Source organism: Argiope bruennichi, chromosome 11 (genome assembly GCF_947563725.1).
Source record: "Argiope bruennichi chromosome 11, qqArgBrue1.1, whole genome shotgun sequence".
Classification (NCBI taxonomy): Eukaryota; Metazoa; Arthropoda; class Arachnida; order Araneae; family Araneidae; genus Argiope; species Argiope bruennichi.
This window is the reverse complement of record NC_079161.1, coordinates 13742209-13756220: the sequence shown is the minus strand read 5'-3', so window position 1 is coordinate 13756220 and position 14012 is coordinate 13742209. Positions and strand designations below refer to the sequence as shown.

At 30.4% G+C, this 14012-nt stretch overlaps 1 protein-coding gene across 1 annotated transcript in view; it reads right to left on the bottom strand.

The window, feature by feature from the left end:
• Positions 1–14012, bottom strand: part of LOC129957325 (potassium channel subfamily T member 2-like) — a gene marked incomplete at its 5' end in the record, with an annotated part of 365616 nt that overhangs the window by 134899 nt on the left and 216705 nt on the right. The window contains one exon of the mRNA XM_056069596.1: positions 6295–6343. Coding sequence (XP_055925571.1) covers positions 6295–6343 — 49 coding nt within the window. The remainder of the gene's footprint in view (positions 1–6294; positions 6344–14012) is intronic.

Below are 14012 nucleotides of genomic sequence, written 5' to 3'. Positions count from 1 at the left end.
TCTGAAGATCTTTTATAACGATTTTCTTTCATCATGCATGTCACAATTTACAAACAATATGTTAGTCTAGAAACATTATCATATTAAAAGTCAGTATACAGGAGAATAGGAAAGTGACAAGTTTTGAACTATACCTGAACAACCCACAATGGTAACGGACGGTCAACCCACAGAATAGCTTTTATTAATTTTTAATTAAAAATCTAATTTTTAAAAAACTCTGTCTTATTCAAGAAACAGTTGCATGTTAAATTTTGTAGTCCTAGGACCAATAGTTTATTCTGAAGATCTTTTATAACGATTTTCTTTCATCATGCATGTCACAATTTACAAACAATATGTTAGTCTAGAAACATTATCATATTAAAAGTCAGTATACAGGAGAATAGGAAAGGGACAAGTTTTGAACTATACCTGAACAACCCACAATGGTAACGGACGGTCAACCCACAGAATAGCTTTTATTAATTTTTAATTAAAAATCTAATTTTTAAAAAACTCTGTCTTATTCAAGAAACAGTTGCATGTTAAATTTTGTAGTCCTAGGACCAATAGTTTATTCTGAAGATCTTTTATAACGATTTTCTTTCATCATGCATGTCACAATTTACAAACAATATGTTAGTCTAGAAACATTATCATATTAAAAGTCAGTATACAGGAGAATAGGAAAGTGACAAGTTTTGAACTATACCTGAACAACCCACAATGGTAACGGACGGTCAACCCACAGAATAGCTTTTATTAATTTTTAATTAAAAATCTAATTTTTAAAAAACTCTGTCTTATTCAAGAAACAGTTGCATGTTAAATTTTGTAGTCCTAGGACCAATAGTTTATTCTGAAGATCTTTTATAACGATTTTCTTTCATCATGCATGTCACAATTTACAAACAATATGTTAGTCTAGAAACATTATCATATTAAAAGTCAGTATACAGGAGAATAGGAAAGTGACAAGTTCTGAACTATACCTGAACAACCCACAATGGTAACGGACGGTCAACCCACAGAATAGCTTTTATTAATTTTTAATTAAAAATCTAATTTTTAAAAAACTCTGTCTTATTCAAGAAACAGTTGCATGTTAAATTTTGTAGTCCTAGGACCAATAGTTTATTCTGAAGATCTTTTATAACGATTTTCTTTCATCATGCATGTCACAATTTACAAACAATATGTTAGTCTAGAAACATTATCATATTAAAAGTCAGTATACAGGAGAATAGGAAAGTGACAAGTTTTGAACTATACCTGAACAACCCACAATGGTAACGGACGGTCAACCCACAGAATAGCTTTTATTAATTTTTAATTAAAAATCTAATTTTTAAAAAACTCTGTCTTATTCAAGAAACAGTTGCATGTTAAATTTTGTAGTCCTAGGACCAATAGTTTATTCTGAAGATCTTTTATAACGATTTTCTTTCATCATGCATGTCACAATTTACAAACAATATGTTAGTCTAGAAACATTATCATATTAAAAGTCAGTATACAGGAGAATAGGAAAGTGACAAGTTCTGAACTATACCTGAACAACCCACAATGGTAACGGACGGTCAACCCACAGAATAGCTTTTATTAATTTTTAATTAAAAATCTAATTTTTAAAAAACTCTGTCTTATTCAAGAAACAGTTGCATGTTAAATTTTGTAGTCCTAGGACCAATAGTTTATTCTGAAGATCTTTTATAACGATTTTCTTTCATCATGCATGTCACAATTTACAAACAATATGTTAGTCTAGAAACATTATCATATTAAAAGTCAGTATACAGGAGAATAGGAAAGTGACAAGTTTTGAACTATACCTGAACAACCCACAATGGTAACGGACGGTCAACCCACAGAATAGCTTTTATTAATTTTTAATTAAAAATCTAATTTTTAAAAAACTCTGTCTTATTCAAGAAACAGTTGCATGTTAAATTTTGTAGTCCTAGGACCAATAGTTTATTCTGAAGATCTTTTATAACGATTTTCTTTCATCATGCATGTCACAATTTACAAACAATATGTTAGTCTAGAAACATTATCATATTAAAAGTCAGTATACAGGAGAATAGGAAAGGGACAAGTTTTGAACTATACCTGAACAACCCACAATGGTAACGGACGGTCAACCCACAGAATAGCTTTTATTAATTTTTAATTAAAAATCTAATTTTTAAAAAACTCTGTCTTATTCAAGAAACAGTTGCATGTTAAATTTTGTAGTCCTAGGACCAATAGTTTATTCTGAAGATCTTTTATAACGATTTTCTTTCATCATGCATGTCACAATTTACAAACAATATGTTAGTCTAGAAACATTATCATATTAAAAGTCAGTATACAGGAGAATAGGAAAGTGACAAGTTTTGAACTATACCTGAACAACCCACAATGGTAACGGACGGTCAACCCACAGAATAGCTTTTATTAATTTTTAATTAAAAATCTAATTTTTAAAAAACTCTGTCTTATTCAAGAAACAGTTGCATGTTAAATTTTGTAGTCCTAGGACCAATAGTTTATTCTGAAGATCTTTTATAACGATTTTCTTTCATCATGCATGTCACAATTTACAAACAATATGTTAGTCTAGAAACATTATCATATTAAAAGTCAGTATACAGGAGAATAGGAAAGGGACAAGTTCTGAACTATACCTGAACATCCCACAATGGTAACGGACGGTCAACCCACAGAATAGCTTTTATTAATTTTTAATTAAAAATCTAATTTTTAAAAAACTCTGTCTTATTCAAGAAACAGTTGCATGTTAAATTTTGTAGTCCTAGGACCAATAGTTTATTCTGAAGATCTTTTATAACGATTTTCTTTCATCATGCATGTCACAATTTACAAACAATATGTTAGTCTAGAAACATTATCATATTAAAAGTCAGTATACAGGAGAATAGGAAAGGGACAAGTTCTGAACTATACCTGAACAACCCACAATGGTAACGGACGGTCAACCCACAGAATAGCTTTTATTAATTTTTAATTAAAAATCTAATTTTTAAAAAACTCTGTCTTATTCAAGAAACAGTTGCATGTTAAATTTTGTAGTCCTAGGACCAATAGTTTATTCTGAAGATCTTTTATAACGATTTTCTTTCATCATGCATGTCACAATTTACAAACAATATGTTAGTCTAGAAACATTATCATATTAAAAGTCAGTATACAGGAGAATAGGAAAGTGACAAGTTTTGAACTATACCTGAACAACCCACAATGGTAACGGACGGTCAACCCACAGAATAGCTTTTATTAATTTTTAATTAAAAATCTAATTTTTAAAAAACTCTGTCTTATTCAAGAAACAGTTGCATGTTAAATTTTGTAGTCCTAGGACCAATAGTTTATTCTGAAGATCTTTTATAACGATTTTCTTTCATCATGCATGTCACAATTTACAAACAATATGTTAGTCTAGAAACATTATCATATTAAAAGTCAGTATACAGGAGAATAGGAAAGTGACAAGTTTTGAACTATACCTGAACAACCCACAATGGTAACGGACGGTCAACCCACAGAATAGCTTTTATTAATTTTTAATTAAAAATCTAATTTTTAAAAAACTCTGTCTTATTCAAGAAACAGTTGCATGTTAAATTTTGTAGTCCTAGGACCAATAGTTTATTCTGAAGATCTTTTATAACGATTTTCTTTCATCATGCATGTCACAATTTACAAACAATATGTTAGTCTAGAAACATTATCATATTAAAAGTCAGTATACAGGAGAATAGGAAAGTGACAAGTTTTGAACTATACCTGAACAACCCACAATGGTAACGGACGGTCAACCCACAGAATAGCTTTTATTAATTTTTAATTAAAAATCTAATTTTTAAAAAACTCTGTCTTATTCAAGAAACAGTTGCATGTTAAATTTTGTAGTCCTAGGACCAATAGTTTATTCTGAAGATCTTTTATAACGATTTTCTTTCATCATGCATGTCACAATTTACAAACAATATGTTAGTCTAGAAACATTATCATATTAAAAGTCAGTATACAGGAGAATAGGAAAGTGACAAGTTCTGAACTATACCTGAACAACCCACAATGGTAACGGACGGTCAACCCACAGAATAGCTTTTATTAATTTTTAATTAAAAATCTAATTTTTAAAAAACTCTGTCTTATTCAAGAAACAGTTGCATGTTAAATTTTGTAGTCCTAGGACCAATAGTTTATTCTGAAGATCTTTTATAACGATTTTCTTTCATCATGCATGTCACAATTTACAAACAATATGTTAGTCTAGAAACATTATCATATTAAAAGTCAGTATACAGGAGAATAGGAAAGTGACAAGTTTTGAACTATACCTGAACAACCCACAATGGTAACGGACGGTCAACCCACAGAATAGCTTTTATTAATTTTTAATTAAAAATCTAATTTTTAAAAAACTCTGTCTTATTCAAGAAACAGTTGCATGTTAAATTTTGTAGTCCTAGGACCAATAGTTTATTCTGAAGATCTTTTATAACGATTTTCTTTCATCATGCATGTCACAATTTACAAACAATATGTTAGTCTAGAAACATTATCATATTAAAAGTCAGTATACAGGAGAATAGGAAAGTGACAAGTTCTGAACTATACCTGAACAACCCACAATGGTAACGGACGGTCAACCCACAGAATAGCTTTTATTAATTTTTAATTAAAAATCTAATTTTTAAAAAACTCTGTCTTATTCAAGAAAAAGTTGCATGTTAAATTTTGTAGTCCTAGGACCAATAGTTTATTCTGAAGATCTTTTATAACGATTTTCTTTCATCATGCATGTCACAATTTACAAACAATATGTTAGTCTAGAAACATTATCATATTAAAAGTCAGTATACAGGAGAATAGGAAAGTGACAAGTTTTGAACTATACCTGAACAACCCACAATGGTAACGGACGGTCAACCCACAGAATAGCTTTTATTAATTTTTAATTAAAAATCTAATTTTTAAAAAACTCTGTCTTATTCAAGAAACAGTTGCATGTTAAATTTTGTAGTCCTAGGACCAATAGTTTATTCTGAAGATCTTTTATAACGATTTTCTTTCATCATGCATGTCACAATTTACAAACAATATGTTAGTCTAGAAACATTATCATATTAAAAGTCAGTATACAGGAGAATAGGAAAGTGACAAGTTCTGAACTATACCTGAACAACCCACAATGGTAACGGACGGTCAACCCACAGAATAGCTTTTATTAATTTTTAATTAAAAATCTAAATTTTAAAAAACTCTGTCTTATTCAAGAAACAGTTGCATGTTAAATTTTGTAGTCCTAGGACCAATAGTTTATTCTGAAGATCTTTTATAACGATTTTCTTTCATCATGCATGTCACAATTTACAAACAATATGTTAGTCTAGAAACATTATCATATTAAAAGTCAGTATACAGGAGAATAGGAAAGTGACAAGTTCTGAACTATACCTGAACAACCCACAATGGTAACGGACGGTCAACCCACAGAATAGCTTTTATTAATTTTTAATTAAAAATCTAATTTTTAAAAAACTCTGTCTTATTCAAGAAACAGTTGCATGTTAAATTTTGTAGTCCTAGGACCAATAGTTTATTCTGAAGATCTTTTATAACGATTTTCTTTCATCATGCATGTCACAATTTACAAACAATATGTTAGTCTAGAAACATTATCATATTAAAAGTCAGTATACAGGAGAATAGGAAAGTGACAAGTTTTGAACTATACCTGAACAACCCACAATGGTAACGGACGGTCAACCCACAGAATAGCTTTTATTAATTTTTAATTAAAAATCTAATTTTTAAAAAACTCTGTCTTATTCAAGAAACAGTTGCATGTTAAATTTTGTAGTCCTAGGACCAATAGTTTATTCTGAAGATCTTTTATAACGATTTTCTTTCATCATGCATGTCACAATTTACAAACAATATGTTAGTCTAGAAACATTATCATATTAAAAGTCAGTATACAGGAGAATAGGAAAGTGACAAGATTTGAACTATACCTGAACAACCCACAATGGTAACGGACGGTCAACCCACAGAATAGCTTTTATTAATTTTTAATTAAAAATCTAATTTTTAAAAAACTCTGTCTTATTCAAGAAACAGTTGCATGTTAAATTTTGTAGTCCTAGGACCAATAGTTTATTCTGAAGATCTTTTATAACGATTTTCTTTCATCATGCATGTCACAATTTACAAACAATATGTTAGTCTAGAAACATTATCATATTAAAAGTCAGTATACAGGAGAATAGGAAAGTGACAAGTTTTGAACTATACCTGAACAACCCACAATGGTAACGGACGGTCAACCCACAGAATAGCTTTCCTGAAAAGAGAGGGAAAAAAATACTCAACGAAAAGATGTCAAGAATAATAAATAAGTGAACATGCAGTGAATAATAGAATGCAAAAGCAAACTCATTTAGCAACCAAAGGAGTAAATGAGATTATTTGAAATGAATATGAAGCTGAGATACTGAAATCAATGCATTACAATACAGTACATAGATTGAAAATATTGAAATAAATTATTTTTATATAATGTATAGAAAGGCCACGTGTATTGAAAGGGATCCTTGTAACATTTTCCCTTTCGCCTCTCATGGTAATTGGCATTCAGACCAGATGCAACGTCAACCGCTTACCCACGCATCATTAAGCGCCGACGGACCGCCAGATGTGGATCCTTTTCACTAGTAAAATAATTGTGTCTAGTCATTTATTACTATCCAGATGAATATCCTGCCGTTTCAAATAGATTCAGTGTGTTTTCAAGGGAGAGGAACTTCAAAACATCCAGACGCTAAACAATTTTTCCCTTATGAAGAGACTTCGCAGCTCATCACGGAACGATCAATCACCAGCAACCATCGTCATAAGTGTCAAACCTAGGTGCACTTCAGCCGGTGTTAGCTGTCAATTGATTATAATAATCATGTGCTCAAGAGGCGGTCGGCTATAAAGATGAACAGATATTCCATCGACCTAGTTGAGACCATTCAGGAGGCGTTGCTGAGCAGCTATTGGGTGATAGGGAACTCAAGTTTAGCGATGAGAAACCAGAGGTGGATGTCTGATGGAAATAAAATGCGGTATTTCCCTTTTTTCGAGGTAAGAGGCTTCGAAATTAATAATATAAAAGCTTCGAATTAGAATTCGGATGTTCAAAAATTGTTGAAGATTTTGAGGAGTTCCATGTGATTCGGGCTTTTGTGTTAAAATCCAACCGATAAAGATCGATTTATTTCTGGAACCGCCCTGGAGTAGCCTTTCAGAGCTAACAGCCAGTTAGCGTCTTTTTAGTGTCTCTTCTTCGATTTGATATAGCAACAAATTCATGTTAAGCTTTCACTGTAATGTGAATTTCGTATATAATATTAATCTAAATGGGAACAAGTTGTACATATATAAGGCTGTAAATAAAAGAATTGTTTTGTTACGCTACTATCTTATTTGATCGGTCTTGATAAAGATATTACAGTCCTTCACCTGTAGGAGTAGCCCCCGTGGGTGTCTTGGGTAGTGGCAAGAGATCCACATCGGCGATATGCTTCTGGTCGGAGAAAAATATTTTGTGCAGGGAATTTTCTTCTAGAAGAAATTTTTATTTTTTCCCCCTCATGTTACCAATGCTCTTTATTTCGCTCAAGGATATGGCGAGATTCATTGTGGGCACATGGTATGACTGAATCTTGGAGACTGATTGACATAAAAATGCACATCTTGGTAAACACACATACCAACATTTTTGCAGAGAGAAAATTTCGTTTGTTCCGTTAACTAAATTGCAACATATCACAAGTATTAATCAGTTAACTGTTTTAACCTCTTTGGGAGATGCGTATCTAAATTGTGTCGCAAAAATTGAGCGATGACGAGTAAACTCGTCAAACACAGAGTATGTGTAACATGAAATTATGTTGCAATGGAATTATACTTTTTATTTCAATAAAAAAATTTATTTATTTATTTAAAGTAACATTCAGTTGTTGCATATGAACGAAAAGAAGCATAAAAAATTAATTCACTATTTTAATTTGCTGTTAGGGGATGGTATTGAGCAAAGCATGTAATCTAACGGGTAATAATCCTTCATTAGTTTCTTTGGTTTCCACTTGATCTAAAAATATATTGAAATTTACGAATATGTTTGAGTTTTTATCAAAATCATAATTCAAACTGCAAGTTGCCACTATTTATTACCCCTGACGAATAAACTCGTCATAACGCAAAATGTATTTTTTCCATGACGAGTATACTCGTCAAAAGTAGTTAACTGGTTAAAAATCAAATTGGAGGAAAGGCGTCATGTTTTTTCAAGAAAGTAAGAGACATTTAAACCGAAAACATTGTTATAACTGAAAACAAAAATACTGACGCTATATCCCCTATTTTCAAAATCTCAAAACATTACTTGATTGTTCATTCTCTAAAGGGAAAAAAATCATGAGCAAAATTCCCCATATCCGATCCTTATACCGTTTCCCTCAATTTTTTTAAAATTTCATATAACAAATAACAGTTAGTAGATGCGTCATTAGTGTCTCTTGTCCACTAATGAGAATTTTAAAATAAATAAATAAAAACTTGCAATGTCAATGTCTCTGACTGATTTTACTAATTAATTTCATCACTTTGCAAGTATCCCCCAAAACGTTGACCAATCCATAGTGGATTTGCAGATGAAGCACAGTGAACGAATCAGAATACTCCATATTTATTGTGCAAGTACAATTAACAATTGCACTTTCATTTGTTTTAAGGTGTAGCAACCGAAGTGTTTTGGTATGATAAATATAATACTGACAACATGATGTGAGAATAGCTAATTATCGAAGGTTTATAATTAGTTTTTATATTAATTGCTGCTGTCATTTAATCGCAGGTTTGAATGTAAGATTCTATTATTCGACATACGAGTTAGATACGTCATCACACCTGTAAAGTTAAATGGGAACCAGGAAGGAGTTTTCTCCTCAAAATTTTCTTGCATATCCTTTAATAAAAGTTATTTGTGTACAATTAACTACATGCCATTAGTGAACAATAATTAGAGTGTCCCCTTTGTCGATTAACCGGTGGGTTGCGGTTAATACGCAAGTATCAGAAAACTGAATCTATATTTTGAGCAGCCTTTCTTCCCGGTCGATTAAATGTGCACCAAATTTCTTTTATTTATATTATTACATTTTTGAGTTTTTGTGTTTACATGTTTGCGCAACTGCAGACCGACAGACGACCCATTTTTGAATGATTTGCTGAATGCTCTTTAAATGCTAAATCTGCGTACAAAACGTTTTTCATTATAACTTTTCATTTCATAGTTATATACGGACAGTCGGGCAGACAGATGTCTTCTGAATGGATTACTTTCAAAATTTGACAGGAGTCTGTAAATTTTGTGTAAAGACCATATAACAAATCTCATTTTTCTAGCTTAAAACGTTTATGAGTTGTCGTGCTCTTAGGCAAACAGATATAAATCCGAAAATGTTTTAAGAATCCACACTTCTAAAAACTGGAAATTCGCCAAAATCAGTTCAAATTTTTTGACGATTACAATATTTTCTCATTATACATTTCATATACCAAAAAGTAAAAATAAATATTTACTTGAGAAATATTAGATGAAATTTTAAGCAAAAAAGTGATGTTTAAAGCAAATATTTTGAAAATATAGGACATGCGATAACCGTCCATTACTAACCCATTAATACTCCAGTTCGCTTTGCAATCGAACAAGTATATTCCAGTAACAGTTACTTGCATGAAAGCTAGTTGAAAAACAAGATTTCAAGTTTTCAAAGCCCAAGCATTACCAACTATTGGGGTTAAGAAGTTGGAATTTCACCAATAATGTGTTTCCGATCGCCAAGTACACCAAAAGACAGAGGCAATCACTGGAATAATTGTCTCACTTTTACGTGTAATACTTGTTGGGCTCTTTTAACTTTTTGCTTTTTTGAACCTAAAAGAGCCATTGGCGTGACACGCTGTTGCAAATCGATGCCAGACTGCGATTTTCTTTTCCTGTTTGTGCCACGATGACCTTAATCGCGCGACTGAAATTGGCGCAATCCTAATCTGCAGAGAATTAAACTTTAGCGGATTGTCGTGGCAGCCAAATGAAAACTGTCATGCGACGCAGCGATGAAGAAACTTGATCTTATTTTCTCTCACGATCTTTTTGTGCCTTTCTTTCTTTCTTTTTTTTTTGCCGAAGTAAACAGATACTTTTTATTATTATTTGTGTTGGGCTCCGAACATTATTTTTAAGAACAATTCTGTTGTTGGATTTTTATTCTAATAAATGATGTTTTTTAGCAAATTCGTGCTCACATGATACACCTAAAAAAATTCTAATCAATAAATGGTTTATTCGTGCAAGAATTGATCTGATCTCGATTTTTATATTTTTAGACAATGCAATTCGTTTTGCGTTCAACTTCGTCGTAGAAGCTATCTGAGAAGTCTCGGACGTCATAAAAAGTTATATATAAATATAAATAGGAATAGTAATGGATTTTTGATGCTATATATCATTAACACGACTCCAAAACTTTTGTTTTAGTTTTTCATAATTTCTGAGAATAAGACAGATGGCACTAGATGCGGTCTGATAATGATTATATGAGAAAATTTCAGTCTGTAATCATATCAAACGATATACACATTTAAGCCCTTTCGATTTTTTACTTTTTCATATACAAATAATACAAAAGATACTAAAATCGTCAAAAAAAAAAAAAAATCCAGCTGGAGACTTTTATAAATCTCTACGCATCAGATCTCTACGAGACCAATAAATAAAAACAATTTTGGAAATATATTTATCTTACTGTAAATAAGATAAAACTGCTATGGGCTAGATGAATGAAATTTGGTATGCGGTGTTTTATCACTGCATTGTAGTTCCTGTAAAATTTTGAATTAAATCCTTTTACATGAAGTCCATTTGTTTCAGGGCAAGGGAATATAATAAGACATAGAGCTAGGCAGTTTAAATGTGGTATACAGTTTTATTATGTTTATTGTATGCCTATATTAATTTTTGATAGAAAAGTTCCCTCTAAACGGATTTCTTCAAAATTTGATTGAAATTTACAAATCTGAAAATAAGAATATATACCAAATTTTATACTTCTAGCTCAAAGCATTTTGGAGAGAAGTTCTATTTATAGGTAGAGAGAATTACAAAAAGGTGCTTATCGAATTTTTGAATGTTTGAAACGTGCCGATTCGCCAAAATTTCGGTATTTTTCTTCAATTTTTATCTCTTTACATACCTCGTATGCAACGAAAAAAAAAGACAAAACTCATATATTATAAATTACTTTTAATCCTCTTAAACTCAATATAAAAAATTAATAAAAGAAAAATTAAAAGAAATTAGAAAAATTAAACTAATTACAAGCGGATAATTAATTAATATCACACATTTTTTAATGAATTGTATCCAGGTTATGCCACCATATAGGTTAACATAACATAGGTTAACATCTCAAATAATTAACACATAAATTAAAACACATAAACACACAGATTAAAAGCAGGAAGAAAAGAAAAGCACATTAAAGACCTTTAAAGTGTAAAAGAAAATCACAAGCACTAGTAATGAAATTAAATATTTGTAATATCCTACCTTGTATTTGCGTATTTAGAAAATAAAAAAATGTCAGAAATTATAAATTATTACTTGTGAATGTTTATATAATAGCTTTCTCTTTAAAATGCTATCAATTTTATTCTTGTAAGAAAAAAACGTAAAAAATTATAAATATTATATTGTGAAAAAAAACTATATTTAATGTACTTCTAGAATTCTGCTAATATGTTCTGACAAAAGCCGTTCATTGGTTTTACTGACCTTCAACAAAACAAATATTGCATAAATTGTCTTTTAACCAGTTAATTGATCCGACCTGTTCCGAAAATGCGTATCTAAATTGCCAAAAGCATGTGTATATTATATAAATATAATATTTAAACAATTATTATATAAATATAATAATTGTCATTAAATAAACTCGTAATAACGCCAAATAAACTTTTGTAAAGACAAGTATACTCGTGAAAAACAGTTAACTGGTCAAAATAAATAGAAAATATCGCTAAAAATATTATAAAAAATAAAATAGAGGTTTTAAAAAATAAATTAAGAGAAGCTCAAAGTCTCCACGTTGCATAACATATCTCTGTATATATTTCCTTGTTTAAAAATCCCTCGCGTTTATTCAATTATTTATGAAAGTTTGAAAAATGAATTAAAATTTAAGAACAAAATGCAAGTACGAGAAATAAAATGAATGTTCGGCAAAACTTTTTTAGAAAGATGTGAAAATTCCATTCTTTACTATAACGACTTTTATTCGAGATTTCTTGAAACAAATACCCAATTTCACATTTTAACGTCGTTTGTGGAACATAATAGCATAAAAGACAGCTTTCGTTTCGATTTAACTCTAGACATCCTTTCATTTTGCCATCATCTTTGCAGATAGATAAAGTCTTCATAGAACAAATACTGATTATACAACAAAATACTCGGACAAATATATATACAAGGAATCGAGAAACTCCTCGCATCCAATTGAATACAGTTTATATTGACGAAGTACTGAAACTGAATAAATTGGATTTCTGCTCTCTGCTTGTGAATGCTTAAAGAGCTCTACTAAGCTTAACTAGAATTACAGCGGTTGTTACCACCGTTCAGTAAATGACCTTCATCTTGTTAGCGAATCGTTTGGTTAGTAAAGATCCTAATAATGCGAAGTTAATATATCTGTGTGAATGTTCGTATTGAAAGTAGCAATTTAAATGTGTTTGATAATAAAATCTGCAATTGTTATGATTTTTTTAGCATTTGTGAAAACATTGTCTAAATAACTAATATGTGTAGGGATTTAAAAAACGGTGTCGCTTCACGCTCAGTTAACATATGTGAACTATGTTGCATCCATTTAATTTTGGAATCTATTGCTCATTTTAAATCAACAGAGAGACACATATTTAGAAAATGGAAAAACTGTAACAACCTGTCATTTCAGAAACTACCAAAGTACTTGGTTGCTTTAATTTTCTTAAATACTAATATAATCTTAAGATTTTCATTTACTTCTGTCTAGCACTAATTTATTATTCAACTTAATAGTTTTTTTCCAATATTCAAGAAAATGTCTCTTTATTATTTTTATTTTATAAAAATACTAGCCGCCTTTAACTATCATCTGATCGTCATAATTATAGCGGTTATTTACTATATCGCTTATATGTGACTTGATCAAATCAAAAATATTTTGAATCTCTCGATAAAGTAGTATTTTGCAGCATCAAATTTTGACAGGTGTTACAGTATTATTTCAATTGCTTTACACCTATTTTACTTGTTGTTCTGTTACCTTCCTAATGGAGGGACATTTTCTGCCACCACAGTACCATTAAAAGCAAAAGTGCGGCTAATAGTTTTCAAATAGTATGTTACCATTTACGATCATGTCATTTCATTTTCTTATTCCTGTTATAAATTTGAGTACATAATCATTTTTTCTTCGCTTTCAAAAATGTAAGAAATTTACGGGATTAAGAATTTTTTGAAATAACGAATTCTTTGTGCCACAAGGATATTTATAGTTAAAAACTGCAAAAAGTATTATTTTTTAGATGACTAAAAGACAAATTTTTTTTTCATGCCAACAATTCTGATATAATCAAACTGATAATTTTTAAAAAATTTTATTCTGGTATAAAAATAAATTTTGTATGATAATAACATGATATTAGTGGCCAAAAATTTTTCACGCTTAAATTTTAATTAATTAAAATTTCAAAACTAAAAAAAATCTTTGAAGTACACAATCCTATTCTTCAACGAGTCCAGTCTGCCACGCTCATTCAAAACATACTTTCGTTCACGCTGTGATTTAGCGGATGATGTTTTTCTGATGTTCAAATAAACGGCATAAATCTTCAATACATTTCTTCTTGAAACACTA